This window comes from Pelophylax lessonae (genome assembly GCF_965119305.1).
Source record: "Pelophylax lessonae genome assembly, chromosome: 12".
NCBI classification, from domain to species: Eukaryota; Metazoa; Chordata; class Amphibia; order Anura; family Ranidae; genus Pelophylax; species Pelophylax lessonae.
In genome coordinates, this window is record NC_138779.1 from 25163352 (window position 1) to 25186322 (window position 22971).

A 22971-nucleotide genomic window follows, 5' to 3' on the forward strand; every position below is an offset into this window, starting at 1 on the left:
CCTCCATTGGCCTCCAAAGTGCTTAAGGCATCATTAGTGGTATGTTAGAGGTAAAGTTTGGCAGTCCATTGTTCTTTATAGTAAATAACATTCAGTTTTGCAAGTCTTTAGACTTTTATCCAGAAGGTGGTCTTCGGCCCTCTCAGTGTACAAATATTCCACTACTACCCAACCGCCATCAGCTGTTGCCTACTTGAAGAATGTTCATGCTTTATGCATGCATCAGTTAGTGCTTTGGTGCAGTTACAAATATTGTAGTCCACCTTCTCCCCAGCCCTTTTCCCAATATAAAGCCCACCTTTTCTTAATTCAGTGAAATATTGGCTACTAGACCTCGTCAGAACCCCATAGCTGTTTGTTAAAATCTTCCACTTCCTGTCTTCCTATCTTTCTACATTGACAAAAACGGCTATGTCTGCAGGATAGACTAGCAAGTCTACGAGGTGCTCTGAAGGATTTGCTGCCCTGAAGGCCATTGGAACGTGCATGTACCCTCTAAAGTCTACTGGTTGCTGAAGACATTGGATAAGTGGACAGGCTGGTGATGCTACTCACAGGCGGGTATGGATACAATACATTTCTCTTGCTTCTTGTATGTCAATAAGTTATGGGACATTTTTTGAGCTGCTAATTTTGTGATGGTACTTCTTAGCATGGGGCTGACATGGCAGACCTGTATATCTCTCGTTGCCTGCACATCGGGGGACCGGCATCTGACTCACCCGGAAGTGAATATGTTTCAGGTGGTTGTAGATTGCAGAGTAGGTGAGTATGAACCCTCTCCTTCGGCAGGTTGCACTTTTTGACGTTTTGTTTTTTTTTTTTTTAGTCTCAGCGACAGAGTTTCTTAGTGTTATGGTAAGGTGAATGGATTGAGTTAGGTGTTAGGCATAGGTCATACAGGGATTGATGGGGGGGGGGGAATGAAACTGAAATTTGTTATTCATAACAAACGCCCCTTGCCGCGTTGTATTACTCCAGGTTTCATGAGCTGAAAATTAACATACAGAGTAATACAGCATATACACTATATTACCAAAAGTATTGGGACGCCTGCCTTTACACACACATGAACTTTAATGGCATCCCAGTCTTAGTCAGTAGGGTTCATAAAGAAGGTCCATAAAGACAGGTCCATAAAGACATGGATGAGCGAGTTTAGGGGGGAGGAACTTGACTGGCCTGTACAGAGTCCTAACCCCAAACTCCATAAAACACCTTTGGGATGAGTTAGAGTGCAGACAGAGAGCCAGGCCTTCCTGTCCAACATCAGTGCCTGACCTCACAAAAGGGATTCTGGAAGAATGGTCAAACAATCCCATAGACACACTCCTAAACCTTGTGGACAGCCTTCCCAGAAGAGTTGAAGCTGTTATAGCTGCAAAGGGTGGGCCAACTCAATATTGAACCCTATGGACTAAGACTGGGATTTTATTATAGTTTGTGTGTGTAAAGGCAGGCGTCCCAATACTTTTGGTTATATAGTGTATAAATACAATGTTATCAGTCAGTCGGAAATTCTCCAGAAATGTTTTCTGAAAGCCCCTTTGACTTCTTTGTTCCTCAAACAGTAAATTATTGGGTTTACGACTGGTGTCAGAATGCTGTACAAGAAAGATGCTAAATTTTCCAGCTCAACGGAGTAACCTCTTGGTCCAACGTAATTTAGGATACCTGTGCTGTAGAACGCTGTGACTACGATGAGATGGGATGAGCAGGTAGAAAAGGTTTTTGATCGTCCTTCAGAAGACTTGATCTTCATAATGGTGGAGATGATGTGGAAGTAGGTTATAACAATGTAAAGAAATGGGCCGAAGCCAAGGAACACACTAACGACATACATTAATATTTTGCTGGTCCTGGTGGAGTTACAGGCCACTTGTACCAATGGTGGAACATCACAATAAAAATGATTTATACTGTCTTCCAAATTACAGAATATAAGTTTGGAAGCCATGACTGTATGAAGGATCGAATCGAGGAACCCACTCAACCATGATGCAGCTACAAGAACGGCACAAATTTTCATACTCATGATCACCGGATAACGTAACGGGTTGCATATGGCAACAAAACGGTCATACGCCATCACAGCCAAAAGAATACACTCAACTCCACCTAGAGAGACAAACATATACAACTGTGCAATACAATTGACAAGGGAAATCCTTTTGTTGTCTGTAGCACAATTGAATAATATGAATGGGAGAGTAGTCGAGGAGTAACAAATGTCCAATACAGAGAGATTACTAAGAAAAAAATACATTGGTGTGTGCAGATGCGCTTCAACCCTAATGATGATGAAAATGCAGAAATTGCCAATCAGGATAGTGCAATAAATAAGGGATAACATAAAGGTGATAATAAAGAACCGATCATTGGAAAAATTCAGCAATAAAATATGTTTCACCATTGTCTGGTTCTTGTACGGGTGCACTCCAGTAAAGGGCATCTAAAACACAAAAGTCACTCATTAAAGGATGCGTTTCAATAAAACTTCTGGGGTAGATGATGGAGTCAGAGGAGCCAGTCCAAATTGTTGGCTAAATTTTTCCCATTTGTCAACATGACAAAGCCCTTATCGATTGAAAGTTCACCATCCACTCCTCTACTTTTCCCAGGCATTCCCCATCTCTAAGTGACCTACTACGTACATTCAATAGGTGCTCCTATCCCGATAACGCACAATAGAAGTATATGAGAAAACATCCTACAAAGGGCAGAAATCAGAAAAGACCAGAGTCCAGAACAACCTAGGCTCTAGCGATCACAGGATGATAACATTTAGCGTAAATAACAATATAACAAGGCAAGAGGGTAACATAAGAACCCTAAACTTCAAATGGGCAAACTTTCCCAAATTGTGCTCAATGATGGACAGGGTAAACTGGGACCAAACCCTGGGAACACTGACCATGGAGAAAAAATGGGAATGCTTTAGGAAAATATTAAACAAATGCATCTCGCAGTGCATTCCTATGGGAAATAAATTTAGAAGAGACAAAGCCAAACCTGGCTGGCTAAACCATAATGTTAAAAAACTTATTAGGGGTAAAAAAAAAAGGCCTTCAAGAAATATATCGGCTTTAGCAGTATCGGCTTTCGAGCAATACAAGGAGGCAAATAAGAATATTAGCATGCATAAAGAAAGGGATGTATTCCAGAGATAAAACTATAATCCTTCCACTTTATAAAACTCTGGTCCGACCGCATCTGGAGTATTCTGTCCATTTCTGGTCGCCAGTCCTCAGGAGGGATGTGATGGAGCTGGAGAGAGTCCAGAGAAGGGCAACTAAACTGATTAGGGGATTGGAGTACCTTAATTATGAGGAGCATCTGCAATCGCTTCATTTATTCTCCCTGGAGAAGAGACGCCTGAGAGGGGACATGATAGCAATTTATAAATACCTCAATGGTGATCTCAGCATAGAAAAAAAGCTATTCAGTCGAAGGGATTGCATGAGGACTCGAGGGCATTCAATGCGATTAGAGGAGAAGCGTTTTAACCTCAGGCAACGCAGGGGGTTCTTTACTGTTAGGCCTTCAGGATTGTGGAATTCTCTACCACAAGAGGTGGTTTCTGCGGGAAGTATGGTTGCTTTCAAAAGACTCTTGGATGTACATCTCAAGGATCAGAACATTCAGGGGTATGAGAAATGATTACGGCCACACACATCTACACAGTTTGAACTGGATGGACTATTGTCTTTATTCAACCTCAACTACTATGTAACTATGTAACTATCAAGCTCCTTGTTGCCCCCTCTATCATTGTTGAGAGTGATGCAGTATTTTACATATGAAAAGGACACCAGAGCCCCCCCTGCTGGCTCTAAAGAAGAATTCAAAATATTGATGTGCTAATGGTATAGTAGTTATTCTATCTTATATGAAATTTATTAAAGAGGAGTTCCGCCCCGCAGGAAAAAATAAATAAAAGTCAGCAGCTACAAATACTGTAGCTGCTGACTTTTAATTATTTGAACTTACCTGTCCAGGGTTCACGCAATGTCGACACCCGAAGCCGATTTTCATATCGGCTCTCGGGTGCTGCGGCCGTCATTCAGGGTAAGGGAACATAGGCAGATCGCCCTTCTGCCTCTCTCTGGAAAAGATCGTCGGGTTCCGGTGGACGTAACATCTGCCAGACTGGCTGATTGGCTCCCGCTGTGTGTCCAATCACAGCGGGAGCAGGTTCCCAGCGGCATGCACGCGCCCCCAGACCAGGGAGGTGTGACGTACAGATACGTTGTTTCACGCAGCTGGCCGCCCTGTCGCAGTTAATGCGCGAGGGGCGGTCTTGAAGCAGTTAACTAATTCCCGCCCACCATCAAATGGTGGTGGAGCGGTGGGGCTCTTGTTCTGGGACGCCGTCATATGACGGTGCACCAAAACAGCCTTTCTCGCGCGCCCGCGGAGGCACGCAGTGCGACGATAGTGGCCGCACCATGTTGCTAGGACACGGTGCGAACCCGATCTTGGTAAAGGGCCAATGACGTGGCTCTTTACCCATGTGATCGGCTGTGTCCAATCACAGCCGGTCACATGTAAATGAGGAAGTGCCATTTATCGTCTCTCCTCACCTCACACTGTCAGAGTGCGTGGCGAGGAGAGCTGATCAGCAGCTCCTCCTCAAAGGGGAACCTAGGAAAGGTAATCAGTGCACTGATCATCAGTGCCCTGATTATAGAAAAGCTAAAAAACAGTGCCCACAATCAGTCCTAACCATCAGTGCCCACAGTGCCAGCCATCAGTGCCCACCATCAGTGCCCACAGTGCCCACAATCAGTGCCCACAGTGCCCACAATCAGTGCCCATAGTGCCCACAATCAGTGCCCACAGTGCCCACAATCAGTGCCCATAGTGTTGCCAGTCAGTGCCTGCTCATCTGTGCTGCCCATCAGTGCTGCCCATCAGTGCTGCCCGTCAGTGCCCATCAGTGCTGCCCGTTAGTGCCGCCTATTAGTGCCACCTCTCAGTGCCCATTAGTGCCGCCTTTCAGTGCCCATCAGTGCCGCCTATCAGTGCTCATCAGTGCAGCATATTAGTACCTCCTCATCAGTGCCCATAAGTGCCACCTCATCAGTGCCCATCAGTGCAGCCTATCAGTGCCCATAAGTGCTGCCTCATAACTGCACATCAGTGGAGAAAAATTACTTATTTTCAAAATTTACTCACAGAAAATAAGAAAAACTTTTTTTTTTTCAAAATTTTCTGTCTTTTTTTTTCTTTTCCTTTTTTTTTCTTTGTAAGAAATAAAAAACCCAGCTGTGATTAAATACCACCAAAATAAAGCTCTATTTGTGTCATATTGTGACACAGCTGAAAGCTGAAAATTGGCCTGGTCAGGAAGGGGGTGAAAGTGCCCGGTATTGAAGCAGTTAAAGAAGAGTTCCTCCCCCCCCCCAAAAAATAAATTAAAAGTCAACAAATTCTGTAGCTGCGGACTTTTACTATAAGGACACTTACCTGTCCAGGCATCCTGCGATGTCCTCGCCCGAGCCAATTCTTGAATCAGCTCTCAGGTTTTGGTGCTGCCGTCCTGGCTAAGGGAAACCAACAGTGAAGCCTTGCAGCTTCACAGCCGGATTCCTACTGCGCATGCGCGGATTGCTCTGCGCTTTCTGAATCTGCCGGCTGTGGGTGGATGGAGGGGGGCGGCAGTGAACTGGGCCGGAAGTCAAAACCGGGTACCCCCTTCCCCACAAAAGGTGCCAAATGTGGCAGCGGAGGGGGGGAGGAGGCAGACAAGCGGAGCGCCAATGTAGCTGAGGCCCAAAGAATTTCGAGTGACTAAGATACGGGAAAAACATGTTTACCTAGACATGATCAAAGATCTGCTCTCTTTAACCACTTCTGGACCGGAAGATTTTCCCCCTTAATAACCAGGCCATTTCTTGCAATTCGGCACTGCGTTACTTTAACGGACAATTGCGCGGTTGTGCGATGCTGTACCCAAATAAAATTGATGTCCTTTTTTCTCTACAAATAGAGGTTTCTTTTGGTGGTATTTGATCACCTCTGCCATTTTTTATTTTTTTGCACTTTAAATAAATAAAGGGCGACAAGTCTGAAAAAAAATAAACATATTTTTCACTTTCTGCTATATAACATTCCCAATAAAAAATATGTAAAAATCTAATTTTTCATCATTTTAGGGCAATTTGTATTCTGCTACATATTTTTGGTGAAAAAAAATCCCAATAAGCATATTTTGATTGGTTTGCGCAAAAGTTATCGCGTCTACAAACTAGGGGAAAGATTTTATGTAATTTTTATTTATTTATTTATTTTTTACTAGTAATGGCGGCGATCAGCGATTTTTAGCGGGACTGCGACATTGCGGCGGACAGATCGGACACCTAACTGAAACTTTTGACACTTTTGGGGGGGACCAGTGACATTACTATAGTAATCAGTGCTAAAAATATGCGCTGTTACGGCACTAATGATACTGGTAGGGAAGGGGTTAACCCAGGGGCGATCAAAGGGTTAAATGTAAGCCTAGGAGGTGTTTTCTAACTGTGTGGGGGGATGGGCTTATGGAATCAACACAGAGACCTGTGTTCCTAAATAGGAGGAACACATGAGCTCTGTATTGATAGCTGAGAGAACAACGGTCTGCTGTGTTTACAACAGCAGACCGCCGTTCTCTCTCCACGGGGAGCGATCGGGGGTGCCCGGCGGCAATCGCGGCTGCCGGCCCCATGAATCAGCTTCCCCGCTGGTGGCCGAAGGCCGAAGGCCTGACCTGTTTTTGTCTGGAATGAAAAATTTTCTTCTGCCGCTTGCTGGTGCTGGTTTTAGTATAAGGTCCCTTTCACACGATCGGACTGATCAGGTCCACCTGTCCCAGGCGGTCCCAATCAGGCCACCAGTGGCGGCCCGTCCATTCGGGGCGCAGGGGTGCCGCCCCCCCTATCCATGCGTCCAGCCTCCTAATCTACATGCAGGGCGCCAGACGCATGGATTCCAGTGGAGGATTTTTTTTTTTTAAGCACATGATTAAAGCCAGAGGCTCTAATAGGCTTCAAAAAAGGGTGGGCTCGGGCGCAGAGCACTGCATCCTGATCCCACCCAGTTGTGTGGCAATAGACAATGAATATTCGCTATTGCCACACTGATTCTCCTCTTGGGCCAATCAGGAAGTGGGTTCTGAGACCCGTTTCCCGATCGTCCGAAAGGAAAAGGCATCCTATTGGCCAAGAAGGGGGGGAGGAGACGGCCGCAGAGAGGGAAGATTGAGACTGAGGGGGAAGCCGCCGCCGCTGCCTGTCAGTCTCGTGGAGCAAGGTAAGAAAACTGGCACAGGGGGGGGGGGGATATGGTGGTGCGGGCTGAAGTGATTGGGGGGGGGGTCCGTCTGCCCCCCGACTGATGGAGCACCAGCCGCCACTGCGGGCCACCCATTCTCCTCTATGGAGAGGTGGATGTCAGCGGAGATGTGTTCAGCAGGTCGGATCGGATCGGACCGGATGAAAACGGATATGCTGTCCATTTTCATCCGATCCCCCCATAGAGGAGAGCAGGACTCTGACAGCTCTGTCTCTGCACAGTGAGCGGAGACAGACCTGTCATCCGCCTGCTCAGCGGGGATCAACTGATCGATCCCCACTGAGCTAGTGGAGTCCGCCGAGCGGATCCGCCCCGTGTGAAAGGGGCTTACAAAGTACATGTGACAAATAATGTTACTATAAAGCAATAAAAATATTAGACAACATACCTTGGCATTTGAAAAAATGGTTGTGTATGAAATGTCACAAAACAGTTATGAAGGTATTACAACAAGATCATAAAAACGACAGAAAACCGCTCAGATGAAAGGTCTGTAGACTACAATATCTATACTTTTTTCATTATTAATATTATTGTTGTTATTATTAATATTATTTTGTGCTATAACATTGTGAATCTTGAAAGCCGATGTCACACTTAGCCTGCACCTACCTAATGGGAACCGCTGAATGTTTAGAGAATTTATCCTGAAAGCAGAACCCACTGGGAATTTCTCTCCCGCCACTACTAATTATATACCTGGAATAATAGTATAACAATTATAGAACAAATAAAATTACATTAATGAAAGAACACATAAAAAATAATAAGCTCTCTAGAGCAGGGACCTTTTAAATATTCTTACCTTGAACTATATTATAACTGTACCGTCTCCCTTCGTTTTGTAAATTGCTGAGCAAACTGTTGGTACTATTTAAATTCCAAATAATAATAATAATAATAACAACATACAATTAATCTTTAAACTACTAAATTCATCCAGAAAAAAATGTAATTGAGCACAATCAGCTTTTAGGCTCCATTCACACCTGAGCGTATCATTTTCAGGCATTTTTTTTTGGGTGTTTTTTCGGGTGTTTTTCAGGTGTTTTTGCAGGTGTTTGCAGGGCTGCTGATAAAAATCACGGGGCCCCTTACAGCCTACCTGAAAGGCCCCCCTCATATACTGTATATAAAAACAACATTTTCACTAAAAATATACTAAAATCGTTCTTAGAGGACACAAAGATAACAAAGAAGCTGTGTGAATTAGCAGGTTTTTTTTTTATTGTTTTTTACATTTTTGAAAAAACATTTTATAATTAAAAAAAAAAGTTTAAATATTTTAAAATTATTTTTCCTGACAGACTCCATGGCAGCATACGTTCGGGTAGTCCCGCCTCCTCTCCTACCCTATAGGACCCCACTCCCATAAATCTTTGCTCCCTTTCACAGCATCCATGTTCCTTTTTTGTCCTCCTCTGGAAGCACATGGAGGTGCATTCCTACATCTTGGATTCTATTGGGTCTGGCAATGTGCGACTGTGGATCGTGGTCGCTGTTCCTCCGCTAAGCCCTTTGTTCTTAGCAAGGTATGGAGGGGGCAACTGAAGAATCCTCTGCAGGAGCATTGGTGCTGGCCAAGAAAGCACAGTTGCTGTGGGTGGCCTAGTATTTCCCAGAAGTCCGGTGCTGCGTCCTTCTGCCTGGCCCGTCCTGTTCATTAAATGTGTTTCACAGCATCCGTGTTCCTTTTTTGTCCTCCTCTGGAAGCACATGGAGGTGCGTTCCTACCTCTAGGATTCTATTGGGTCTGGCAATGTGCGACCGTGGATCGTGGTCGCTGTTCCTCCACTAAGCCCTTTGTTCTTAGCAGGGTATGGAGGGGGCAACTGAAGAAACCTCTGCAAGAGCATTGGTGCTGGCCAAGAAAGCCCAGCTTCTGCAGGTGGCCTAGTATTGCCCGGAAGTCCGGTGAGGCATCCTTCTGCCTGGCCCATCCTGTTCATTAAATGTGGCGAGTAAGGTTACTTCCGTCTTTCATGAGAACATAGACATTGTCCTTCCCACCTTCGGGACTGGTGAAGATTCTTTGGTCCATCCTGATCCTCTTGATGTCGGTAATACCCTGAAACAATATCTGGCGGCAGTGGCGTAGCGTAGGTTGTCAGCACCCAGGGCAAGGCAAGTTATTTGCGCCCCCTAACCTGCGGGATTTTAGCACTTGAGTCACTTCCACTAGATTAGTTAAAGAAACCCTAAGCACTTTAGAGCAGGCCAGGGTCCCCATAGATCACCTTTTAGAGCAGGGTCCCCATAGATCCCCCTTTAGAGAATGGTCCCCATATAATCTATGGGGACATTTCTCTAAAGTGGGGAATCTATGGGCACCCTGCTCTAAAAGGGTATCTATGGGGACCCTGGCCTGCTCTAAAGGGGATCTATGGGGGCCCTGGCCTGCTCTAAAGGGGATCTATGGGGATCCTGCTCTAAAGGGGGGATCTATGGCATAGATCCCCTTTAGAGCAGGGTCCCTATAGATCCCCCTTTAGAGCAGGCCTGGGCAGGTCCCCCATAGATCCTCCTTTACAGCAGGCCAGGGTGAGGTGAGGTCCCCCATATAGATCCCCCCTTACAGCAGGCCAGGTTAAGGTCCCCCATATAGATCCCCCTTACAGCAGGCCAGGGCGAGGTCCCCCATATAGCTCCCCCCTTACAGCAGGCCAGGGTGAGGTGAGGTCCCCCATATAGATCACCCCCTTTACAGTAGGCCAGGGTGAGGGGGATCTATATGGGGGACCCGGACCTCATCTCACCCTGGCCTGCTGTAAGGGGGAGATCTATATGGGGGACGGGACCTCTCCTCACCCTGGCCTGCTGTAAGGGGGAGATCTATATGGGGGACGGGACCTCTCCTCACCCTGGCCTGCTTTAAGGGGGGATCTATATGGGGGACCTCACCTCACCCTGGCCTGCTGTAAGGGGGGAGATCTATATGGGGGACGGGACCTCACCTCACCCTGGCCTGCTGTAAGGGGGGATCTATATGGGGGACCTCACCTCACCCTGGCCTGCTGTAAGGGGGGATCTATATGGGGGACGGGACCTGGTCCCCCATATAGATCCCCCCTTACAGCAGGCCAGGGTGAGGTCCCCCATATAGATCCCAGGTCCCCCATATAGATCCCCCTTACAACAGGCCAGGGTGAGGTGAGGTCCTCCATATAGATCCCCCCTTACAGCAGGCCAGGGTGAGGGGAGGTCCTCCATATAGATCACCCCTTACAGCAGGCCAGGGTGAGGTGAGGTCCGGACCCTGGCCTGCTGTAAGGGGGGGCTCTAAATGGGGGACCCCAGACCTAACCTCAGCCTGGCCTGCTGTAAGGGGGATCTATACGGGGGACCTCACCTCACCCTGGCCTACTGTAAGGGGGATCTATATGGGGGATCAGGTCCCCCATATAGATCCCCCTTACAGCAGGCCAGAGTGAGGTGAGGTCCCGCCCCCCCATTTGATCTCCCCCTTACAGCAGGCCAGGTTCCCCATAAAATAGATCCCCTTTACATAGTCTTCTCACTCAGTAGTCAGTCAGACAGTCACTAGTACAGCCAGTAGTACTCCTACCTTTTTTTCACCCGTGTCCCGACTCCCGACCACAGGCCAGGTTTTCCTCCTGCAGCACCACTGTCACCAGGCTCTCTGGCCTCTCACCTGCCTTCTTTGCTGAAATTGCTGACTCCAGTCCTGTGACTCTTCCTCGCTGCGCCGGCTTCTTCTGCTGCTAGCCTGGTGCCTGGTGGTTCTCTCCCGCGCTGCGCTGGTCGGCCGCTGCACGGGTTAGTCCCTCCCCCAGACAGTCCCTCAGCTCTCCGCACCCACCGCATGCCTGGCCTGTCTCCCCCCCCCCCCCACACCACTCCACAGTGGGTGACGCTGGCTGGATCGGATTCGGGAGCCGAGCAGCCGAGCTGCCAAGCCGAAGCCAGCCAGCAGTGAGAGTGAGCCAGGGGCACTGCAGAGAGCAGACTCAGCGGGCGGCGGCGGCCAGCCTATGTCAGAGTGACATGACACTGCGGAGTGGATGCGCCCCCCCCAGATGTTGCGCCCGGTGCGGCGGCCACATCTTCCTTTCGTCAGTCAGATTTTCTTTTCGTCCTCCTTCATGGGAAGAAAAAAGGAATGCGTGCTTCATCGAGAGCGGTTGCTGCATGGATTGTCCAGGCCATTCAGTGGGCGTACAGAGCAAAGGGCTTGGCTCCTCCGGAGGTGGTGACGGCACATTCAACCCGAAGCGTCCCCACATCGTGGGCAGTCTCTAGGCACGTCGCTCCTGATGTAATCTGCAGGGCAGCATCTTGGTCGTCTATCAACACCTTTCTGTCTCATTATTGTGTTGAACCGGCTGCCTTATCTTCTGTTAATTTTGGTGTTCAAGTGATGTCAGTTGATGGTACTAATTAAATATTTTTGTTCAGCATCTTCCCACCCGAGTGTGTTTGGTGAGTTATTTCCCGAACGTATGCTGCCATGGAGTTTGTCAGGAAAACGGAAAATTGTCTATCAAATACTTACCGTAATTTTCCTTTCCTGATGGACTCCATGGCAGCAGGAGTTCCCTCCCAGTTCCTGAGTAGGCTAGTTACAGAACACGGATGCTTTGTCAAGACTTGACAAAGCGCATGTGCAGGAAACATGTAGTCACGGCAACGAGAAGCTTGCGTTCCACGCCGGTCTGTGCTCAGCAATGCCCATGGCTCACTGACGCTTGTGACGCTTGTGTGAGGAGGTTCCTGGAAGTGACGTGAGGTCCAGTAAATGTGTGTGCAACGGCTGACACACACGCCAGGCTGTCCTCCATCTCTGTCTTTACTTTCCATCAGGATCCACTCCCTGTCCCCAACAGGATCTGGCCAAATGGTATTCCATCAGACCAAGTGGGACCCCCACAACGCCCTCATGTGACGCCTAGGACCTGAAGACCGGTGGTTGGTTGATGCATTTTAATTGGTAACTTCATAAAACTTTTAACCGTTATAATTTATTGACTGTTTGTTATCCAGTGGTGTCCAGCCTTATATACTACCGCTATGTGCCATCCCTCCTTCTACTTTACGCAATTCATCCTGTGCTTGGGATTTGGCAGCACTGTATGTGGTATCAATTTTAAAGAATTTTCCTTTTTTATTGCCTCCATTACCATACTCTTGTGGTTCATGGTTCCAGTACCCCCAAAGGTGGTCACTTGGAGGTCCAGCGCCAGGACTATTTTGGTTGTTTCCTATAGGGTAGGAGAGCAGGCGGGACTACCTGAACGCATGCTGCCATGGAGTCCATCAGGAAAGGAAAATTACGGTAAGTATTTGATAGACAATTTTCCGTTATTTTATTTCTTTTTTCTTTTTTTCTTGTTTCTCATATAGAGTTAATTTCTGATGGTGTTACGCATAGCAGCGTAGCTAGAACCTGGTTGACATACAACGGTCCTGAAAAATGCTCAGGTGTGAACAGGCTCTTGTCACATGATTCTGATCTTTGCAACGCCCCTGTAATGCTACAATATGTGTGGTTGAGTTTGCAATGGGCTCAGTGAGGGAAAGTTAGGACTGAAAAGTGGCTTGTGTTATCTCATGCTGATGAGCTACAAGCAAGAGGGATTAACTAAGCCAAATTCTTTAACCACTTGTGGAAACTACTGTAGGGATCTACTGCTCTCTACTGTCTGCATATGTAAATATCTTTTGCTTAACCAGTTCTGGACCGGAAGGTTTTTCCCCCTTAATGACCAGGCCATTTTTTGCGATTCGGCACTGCGTTACTTTAACAGATAATTGCGCAGTGGTGAATTGCTGTACCCAAATAAAATTGATGTCCTTTTTCCCCCACAAATAGAGATTTCTTTTGGTGGTATTTGATCACCTGTGCGGTTTTTTATTTTTTGCGCTATAAACAAAAAAAAGAGCGAAAATTCTGAAAAAACCAAACAATATTTTTCACATTCTGCTATAAAACATTCCCAATAAAAAAAAAAGTAAAAATCTAATGTATTCATCATTTTAGGCCAATTTGTATTCTGCTACATATTTTTGGTAAAAAAAAAATCACAATAAGCGTATTTTGATTGGTTTGCGCAAAAGTTATCGTATCGCCCACCCTCCCGCCGCCTTCCGCGGCTCGCCCAGGTCTCCCAGCCCACCAGGATGTACGAAAATATCGGCCAATACCGATACGCAATGAGCAAAATATCGGTATCGGCAATGAAAAAACGATATCGGTCGATCACTAAAAAATGTATTCCTAGGTAACCCCTTGTTAACATCTGGCTTACCTTACTCAGCCTTAAAGTAAGCCCCAGGCATGAAAGTTGAACTAAGCACATACTGTATATCTGTAGTTTTTACTTATCTCTCTCCCAAGCTGCAGTTTCTCTCTGCTGCTTCGTTCCTCTGTTATCAGCACATCTGAGAAGTTTTCCGCACACATGAGATAACATGAGCTACAATTTGTGTCGGGGAGGGAGAGAAGCACACAGCTTGTCTATTCGGAATACAGCTCTGCATGTTCCTTCGTTCCTCTGCCTATGTAGAGGGGGGTTGGGGGGAGGGGGATGTCCCTTTCCTCCAATCAGCTCTCACACAGTTTAACCGCATCCTCTTCTCTGCTGCTGACAGATGAAGAAAGATTTTTAACAGGATCTGCACTTAAATGGATGAAGAGAAGGGAAGACTGCAGATAAACAAGTGTAACTTATGCAGGAGGATTTGTTCCATCTCTATGTATCATCTGAGTCTATTCACTTCACTGGGTATATGAGAGGGCTTATAACCACTTTAATTATTCCTTCCCCTTCTCCCCTTAACTATTATTTTCCTGATATTATTTTATTTTTATTATTTTAATAATAACCTCCCCACTCCTCCCAGCTCAATCTCCAAGCTACACATTGGCCCCACTGGTCTGGCAAAATGGTTTTGCCCTAGTTTCTCTATATCTAGCCCTGTATTCAGGGATATACTACAAACAGCTCTGTATTGGGTGCCCAGCTACTTTATTTTCTGCAGTGTTCCCATCGATCATCTGCTGTTCAAATAAATAGAAATATATATACCTTATTTTGAGCAGCCATCGATCCCCTTTTTTCTGGAGTCCTTTAGGCATACAGCTTCTTATGATCAATGTTTTTAAATACACTAGACTATGTGGGAACCAGCCTGTTCGTTCTGTCCTTTTGCCCCAGTGCCCGCCCAGAGGAGACTCTGTATGTATGCATGCTCACGCCTGGACAAGATAATGAGGCTTGTTTTATCTTGTGTTATCCTTCTGTGTGTCCTGAGGAAGCAAATTGTGAAACGCGTTGATGAACAGGGGCTCACTTATTTATCACCATCAAATGAAACATTCACAGTAATTGGCCATGTTGGGCCGAACTCTGTTCAGACGTAAATATATGTTTATTGAGGAGCACTGATAGATGGCACTGATAGGCAGCATTGATGAGCACTGATAGGCGGCATTGATGAGCACTGATAGATGGCACTGATATGCAGCATTGATGAGCACTGATAGGCGGCATTGATGGGCACTGATAGGCGGCATTGATGAGCACTGATAAGTGGCACTGATAGGCTGCATCGATGGACACTGATAGGTGGCACTGATGAGCACTATAGCGGGCATTGATGAGCACTAAGTATCACTATATGGCAGCACTGATAGACAATACTGATGAGCACTGGTAGATGGCACTGATAGGCAACATCGATGGACACTGATAGGTGGCACTGATGAGCACTGATAGCGGGCATTGATGAGCACTAAGTATCACTATATGGCAGCACTGATAGACAATACTGATAAGCACTGGTACATGGCAATGATAGGCGGCATTGATGAGCACTGATAGGTGGCATTGATAGGAAGCATTGATGAGCACTGATAGGTGGCACTGATTGGCAGCATTGATGAGCGCTGATCAGAGGCATTGATTAGCACTGATAGGTGGCACTGATAGGCAGCACTGATAGGCACTGATAGACAGCATTGATGAGCACTGATAGGAGGCACTGATAGGCAGCACTGATGGGCATTGATGATCACTGATAGGCGGCACTGGAGAGCACTGATAGGTGGCACTGATAGGTAGCACTGATAGGCAACATTGATGAGCACTGATAGGCAGCACTGATGGGCAATGATGAGCGCTGATAGGCGGCACTGATAGGTGGGATTGATGAGCACTAATTGGTGGCACTGATAGGCAGCACTTATAGGCATATAAGGTAAGGGTGAGGAGCATATGGTTATAGATTGCTATTGTAGGTCCCTGTATTGAAATAATACTTGTCTGACCTAACCGGGGCAAGCATATAAAAAAGGTGTTCTGTTCAAGACTTGAACAGAACACCTTTTTCACAAGCACTTATAGGCAGCATTCATGAGCACTGATAGGCAGCACTAATGGGCAGTGCACTGATATGCAGCATTCATGAGCACTGATTGGCAGCACTGATGGGGCTGCACTGATAATCAGGACACTGATGATCAGAGCCCTGATTATCAGTGTAAACAATATACTGACAGTCTTGTTGGTTAACGGCTCTCCTTTCCTCACACAGACACAGCGTGGGGAAAAAAGGAGTGCTGATAACCGACAAGTCTGTTTACATGTGATCAGCTGATCACATAGTAAAGGGCCACTGTGATTGTCCGAAGAACACGCAGCAGTCACAGAGCATGCTGGATGTGCGCCTCAGGGGACATGTGGGAGGCAGGATTCTGGGGGGATGTCCATGGACGCCCTCCCAGAATTGGAAGCCCAGAGCTCAAATGGAAGAGGGGGGGGGGGTCAGGGGGGCCCTTATTGATTTCTTGCACTGGGGCCCTGAAGTTTCTAGTTACGCCTCTGAACCACAGGGTTTTACCACCCCCAATTGTACACGTGAACGAGCACTAAGGGTGCTGCTTCTAGTTGCAACTAAGAACTAAGTGATCCTAGTGTGTTGGACAGGTGGTGAGGAGGGTATATGTTGCCTCCCCGCCGCTTGATTTAAACCCCTGGTTGCTGTGCAATGCACGCAATTGCAACACGTTAGTACGGAAATTAGAGGTTTAAGTCAGGTGTGAGGAGGCGACACTGGGCAACACTGTGCCCGCTGATCTTTGACTTCTACCATGTTGTTCATGTAGACCTCCACCTCTTTAAGGTTGCCTACCCCTGATCTAGAGTATGAGAAAACACCCACACAACATTGATCTACGTTATTTGGGCTTGAGCCTAAAATATGCTTCTGAGCCTTGTGTTCCTGGTGATGTTAACTTTGACCCCATGACATTGGTCAATAGACAGTTATTTGATGGGGTAAGAACATCTCTAAGGTTCTTGGCATTGCTGTCCGTGTCCTTGTTGGGAACATTTTTAAAGAATGGCTTTTATTAAAGTTTGCAACATACCGCACAAAAAGTGTGCAGAAGTAGGAAGCAGGGTCCTCCGTACAAAGGTTTTGAGGTAGGTACAATACAAGATACATGGTACACAGGAAGCAATGTGCCATGAAGTTGGCTGATGTTACAATAATGAGCTAGGCAGTCATGATTATACATATGGCTGGGGATGAGCCATCCTGGGTACCTCACCTATACATTGGAGTAGGGACCAGGCAGTACGAAGGAGGATGGGGAAAAGAGAGATACCATGACAGCAAGAAATTGGGTCAAAGAAAAATTGAAATGGGAGGAGTTAAAGAATTCCATCCAGATGCAACATGTTGCATCAAAATGTTGTCATCAAACATGTAAATGGGAAATTAGTTTCCCAATTCTCATGATACAGTTAACTTTATTGACCTACTCCCTGATATGTAAATTGGTGGTCGATCTCCAGTGTCTAGGGATCACTGCCCTATCTGCAGAGAGGAGGAATCATAAGAGACCTTTCTTTGCTACCTAAAGGACCCTGGGAGTATGGAGAGTAGAGTTAACACTGGAGTCTGTGGCCATGTTGTATCCCTAATTTGGTTACACAAATTAAAAACATCCTACTAAAAGGGCCTGTGTCTTCGATTTAACATTTTGCCACTACTGTGTCCTGTATTGGTATAGGGCAGCAGTCTCCAAATTGCAGCCCTTTGCTTGCCTTTATCTGGCCCTTGGGGTACTGTTTCATTCACTTTCACCATGTCATGTACCAGGGTGTCCTTGAACCGGGAGGTTCCCGGTTGCACAGCCTGCAGCCTTGCCTGTTGTGCCACAGGGAAGCTCTGGAGTCTTTGCAGTGATTTTCCAGCCTGATGAATTCCATTGGACTCACTAGCCCCACCTGCTTCCAGCTGCGAACAATGTACAATTTAACCAGCCCATAAATAGTAGCACTTCCTGTTGCTCAGTGCCCATTTGTTTGGATTATCTTCCTGGGTTTGCTGTATATTCTGAGACTCTGATTATTGTTTATGAACTTTTTCCTGAATTCTTGACTCCTCTCCAACCTGCCGATTCCGTACTTCACCGCCAGCTTGTGTATGACCTCTGCCTGCCTGACCATTCTTTGGAATTCGTTTGTATACCAATTTGCCCAATCTGTTGCCGGCCCGACCTCCCTGACTACGTTTTCGATTGAATCCTCAGCACTCAAGCTCTACTTCGGACTTTACCTCACAGGTACCTGACATAACAAACGGGCCACAATGACAGTGGACCCTGCTGAGATAGTTAAGGCGCTTACGCGTCAGAGACAATTGATTGGAGCTCATGAACAGCATCTTTCTTCTCTGGATGCCAAGCTAGATGAACTTTGTGCTATGCTAAAGTCTTATTTGCCTTGGCACTCTGTATCTGTCCAGACTCCTGCTCCAATTCAACCCACCTCTTCTGTGCCACTCAAACTTCCCTTACCTGAAAAGTTTGGTGGTAATACCGAGGACTTCTGAGGTTTTTTTAAACGTTTGTTTTCTGGCTTCTCTTCAGACTGTATTTGACACATTAGATAGAGCTTCTGCAGCTGAGTGCTCACTTTTGGACATACAACAAGGTACCAGGACTGTGGCACAGTAAGCTATTGAGTTCCGTACCCTGGCGGCTGAGACCAAATGAGAATTAGGGGCATTACGTGCAGCCTTCCGTAAAGGTCTTGCAGATCGCATTTAGGACGAATTGGTCTATAAGGACTCCCCAGAAGATCTTGAAAAATTCAGTTGTGTGTTCGTCTGGATCTCCGGTATCATGAAAGGTGCCAGGATAGACTTAGAACTCGTAAACTTCCAAGGCCGGTATATTGCTTGGCTCCTAACTTCCAAGCTCCACCAAGGCCTGAACCTGAAATTTCTGTTGAATCCAAGTCTCCTGTGGAACCCATGGCAGTCAGCTATCTCCACCTCTCAGAATCAGAGAGACAAAGGTGGCATGCTTTGGGCTTATGCTTGTACTGTGCACTTAAAGGACATTAGCTAACTGGTTGCCCAGCCCGTCCAGTAAAAGGCAGGGTCTAACCAGCGTCGGAGGAGCTGGGTTAGACCTTACATCTACTTCCTCCAAAACCAAGATTACTGTACCCGCAATCTTCCACTTAGCCTCTAAACTTGTCTCCTGTGAGGCTTTTGTAGATTCGGGAGCCGCTGGTATACTCCTGGATTACACTTTTGCTAAAGAAAACAACATCCCATTTGTTCTAAAGTCTAGACCCCTGAGCATTACCACCCTAAATGGACAGCCTTTGGCAGATGGCCTTGTAAAGTTTTAGACCACCACAATCACCCTTCAGGTAGGCGCACTCCATAAAGAGGAAATCATCCTGTCCCTTATTGATTCTCCACTTCTGCCTGTTATCCTTGGCTACCATTGGTTACAACAACACAACCCTTCCATTGATTGGGTAAAGGGAGAATTAAACTCTTGGGGGTTTTCCTGTTATTTGAACTGTTTATCTCGACCAACAAGTCTTTCTGGTTGTCTGTTGGCTTCCGCGGCCATCCCTCCTACCTTGGAAAAAGGCAAAGGTTTTACCTCCACATTGTTCTTTTGACTGTGCGATTAATCTGATCCCTGGAGCACCTCTTCCCAAAGGAGGGACCTATCCCCTATCACTGCCTGAACAAAAGTCCATGGAGGAATATGTCAAGGACAACTTGAAAATAGGTTTTATCTGACCCTCTTCTTCTCTGGTGGGGGAAGGTTTCTTCTTTGTCGAAAAGAAGGATGGGTGTCTTCGACCATGCATAGACTATCGAGGGTTAAATTAGATCACTGTAAAAGACTCCTACCCGTTGCCTCTTATTCTAGAATTATTTGATGTGCTTAAGGAAGCCGTTATCTTCACTAAGCTGGACCTCCAAGGGGCTTATAATCTGGTTCGAATTAGAGAGGGAGACAACTTTCAACAACCGCAGTGGACACTATGAGTATCTGGTTATGCCATTTGGACTCTGTCACGCCCCTGCTGTCTTTCAACGTTTCATGAATTACATTTTTCATGACTTCAGCAACAGTTTTGGGATAATCTACCTGGATGATATTTTAATTTTTTCCAAGACTCACCTAGAGCACTGCTCACATGTAAGGCAAGTATTACAGCGACAGAGAAAACCACCTTCATGCAAAGATTGAGAAGTGCAGTTTTCATCAAAACCACATATCATTTCTTGGATACATCATAAAAAGTGTCGGTTTCCAAATGGACCCACAGAAACTCTCTGCTGTCTTGCAATGGCCCCAACTGACCACTTTGAAGGGGCTCCAAAGCTTTCTAGGGTTCCCAAATTACTACAGGCGCTTCATCAAGGGTTTTGCCTCCATAGTTGCCCCCTTACTGCTATGACTAGGAAAAGGCACCAATTGCAAACTATGGCCCTCAGAAGCAGAATCAGCTTTCCAGCTTTTAAAGGATATGTTCAGCAAGGATCCAGTTCTTCATCATCCAAACCCTGATCTCCAGTACATAGTTGAGGTCAATGCCTCTGAGGTAGGAGCAGGTGTCGTGCTGTCCCAGAGACAACCTAAGACCGGTAAAATATATCCAGTGGCGTTTTTTTTCTAAAACGTTTTCTCCAGAGGAGATGAATTATGATGTTGGGAATCTAGAACTACTAGCTATAAAACTAGCATTATCCAAATGGCGACATCTTCTGGAAGGGGCTCTAAAGCCTTTTTTCTAGCCTGACTGACCATAAAAACCTGCTGTATCTTCAGACTGCTAAACGCTTGAATTCACGTCAAGCTCGATGGGCTACGTTCTTCTCCCGTTTTAATTTTTGTCCTTTCTTATGTCCCTGAGGAAGCCTGATGCTCTTTCCAGACAGTTTGTTACTTCTGAAAAAGATCAACCTATCGAACAATATATAATTTCACCTCACAATATTGTCGCACAGATCTCTACAGCTCTTTTCCAGTAGTTACAGGAAACCTAGAATTGTGCTCCTCAAGTGCTGAAGGTACCACCAAGTCTTCTGTTTGTAGCCCCCAGCCTCAGGAAACCTTTACTCCTCTGGGCACGTGATGGAGTGTTATCTTCTCATCCTGGTGTCACAATCACTCTTAAGAGCTTTCCGTGTCATGTTTGGTGGCCTCACATGAAAAGAGACTATGTGGCTGCCTGTCCAACCTGGACTGCTAATAAAGTACCTCGCATGTTGCCTGCTGGGCTGTTACAACCACTTCTGCACCTTGCCAGCTTTGGACCGATTTAACTATGAACTTCATTACAGAGTTACCCAAATCCGATGACACGACTGCTATATGGGTCATAGTGGATCGCTTTTCAAAGATGTCTCATTTTGTACCACTCTCTGGATTACCTACAGCGGAAGCTCTGTCTACCCTCTTCCTTTCTCATATTGTGAAACATCATGGTATACCTACCAATATAGCCTCAGACCGCGGATCTCAGTTCATTTCCCGATTCTGGAGAGCGTTTTGTGAGAAACTGGGAGTAACGCTCTCACTCTCGACCTCACATCACCCGCAAACAGATGGTCAAACCGAACGCATGAACCAGACCCTTGAAACCTATCTTCGGCATTACATGAACTCATTACACTCCAATTGGACTAAGTATTTGCCTTTGGCTGAATTCGCCATTAACTCCTGTTGGCACAGGGCCCTTCATACCACGCCATTCTACGCAGCCATAGGCTATCACCCTCAGATTTTTCCACTACTTCAGCATTCTTCGGGTATATCATCAGCAGATCAACGGGTGAAAAATATTTTACTACACTTGAAAAAGATTTGCTTATTGTTTCGGAAGTCAGCAGGCAGATATGAACTTTTCTCCAACAGACGAAGATGCCATATATCTCCATATGCGGTGGGGGGACAGAGTTTGGCTGTCTACCAAATACGTGAGACTGAAGCAACCCTCAACCAAATTGGGCCCTCGATTCATTGGCTCTTATAGAATAATTGCTCGAGTCGGACCAGTCTCCTATTGGTTGAATTTGCCCTCCTCTCTCTGGATACACCCTGTGTTTCATGTTCCTCGCCTTAAAAGGGCAATCTTCAATCGTTGCTCCAGAAATCAACAACTACCTCCACCTGTTCTTGTTGATGGACAACATGAGTTTGAAGTCGCTAAGATTCTGGATTCTAGAAGGCGGGATCATGGCCTACAATATCTGGTTCATTGGAAAGGATAACCCATCACAGGCCGTTCCTGGGTTCCAGCTAAAGATTTGTATGCCCGGCCCATATCGCTTATTAATGTTGAACTTAAAATCCTTACCAAAATTCTTGCGTTACGGCTTAATAAGGTGATTAGTTCTATAGTGGGGATAGATCAGACCGGTTTTATTCCAGGGCGTTCTGCATATACGAATATTCGTCGGTTGTTTACTAATCTTCAGACTCCGAATCCCTCTCCTTTGCCTAGGGTGGTTCTCTCACTCGACACACAGAAGGCTTTTGACTCTGTGGAGTGGCCGTATCTGTTCTACGTATTGGAGAGGTTTGGCTTTGGGAGGGGCTTCCTTGCCTGGCTTAGGATCCTATACGATCAACCACTAGCCCATATTCGGGTGAATGGGGTAGTGTCTAGTCCCTTGCAAATACATAGAGGTACACGGCAAGGCTGCCCTTTATCCCCCTTACTTTTTGCGCTTGTCATAGAACCTCTGGCCCAGCTCTTGAGAACTTCCACAGATGTCCGCGGGATGTGTGTGGGGACCCTGGAGGAGAGAGTCTCTCTTTATGCAGATGACATGTTGCTATATTTGACTGATCCTCAAACTTCGCTTATGAAGGTACATTCATCCAAAATTTCATTTTTTTCTCCGGTTTTCGGGTCAACTGGTCTACATCCAGCCTGTTTCCAGTAGATATGGACACCCCTCTCTCTCTGCCGGAGGGCTGCCCCTTAAAATTCACTTTTTCCTTCCTATACCTGGGAGTTCAGGTCCAGCAGCCCATATCCTTATATTTGACCAATAATCTTCTCCCTTTCCTGACTATTTTTAGGTCTAAGTTGGAACACTGGAAGCATCTGCCACTAACTCTGACCGGAAGGGTTAATTTGTTTAAAATGGTTATGTTGCCCAAATTCTTGTACATCTTGGCCAACTCCCCGGTGTTCATACCAAATAAGTTTTTTAAGGAACTTGATTGCCTTATTTCAGGTTTCTTGTGGTACCCGAAGGCGCCTAGACTTTCCATTGCTACGCTACAACAACCAGTGGAGTTGGGGGGCCTTGCCCTCCCAAACCTGCGTTTATATTACT

At 46.2% G+C, this 22971-nt stretch overlaps 1 protein-coding gene across 1 annotated transcript; it reads right to left on the reverse strand.

The window, feature by feature from the left end:
- Positions 1-1507: 1507 nt before the first annotated feature.
- LOC309568288 (olfactory receptor 5V1-like) lies at positions 1508-2452 on the reverse strand (the record flags this gene model as incomplete). Its single annotated transcript, XM_082273956.1, has 1 exon — positions 1508-2452. One exon carries the CDS (start codon positions 2450-2452, stop codon positions 1508-1510), a length of 945 nt encoding a protein of 314 aa, XP_082130082.1.
- Positions 2453-22971: the final 20519 nt, after the last annotated feature.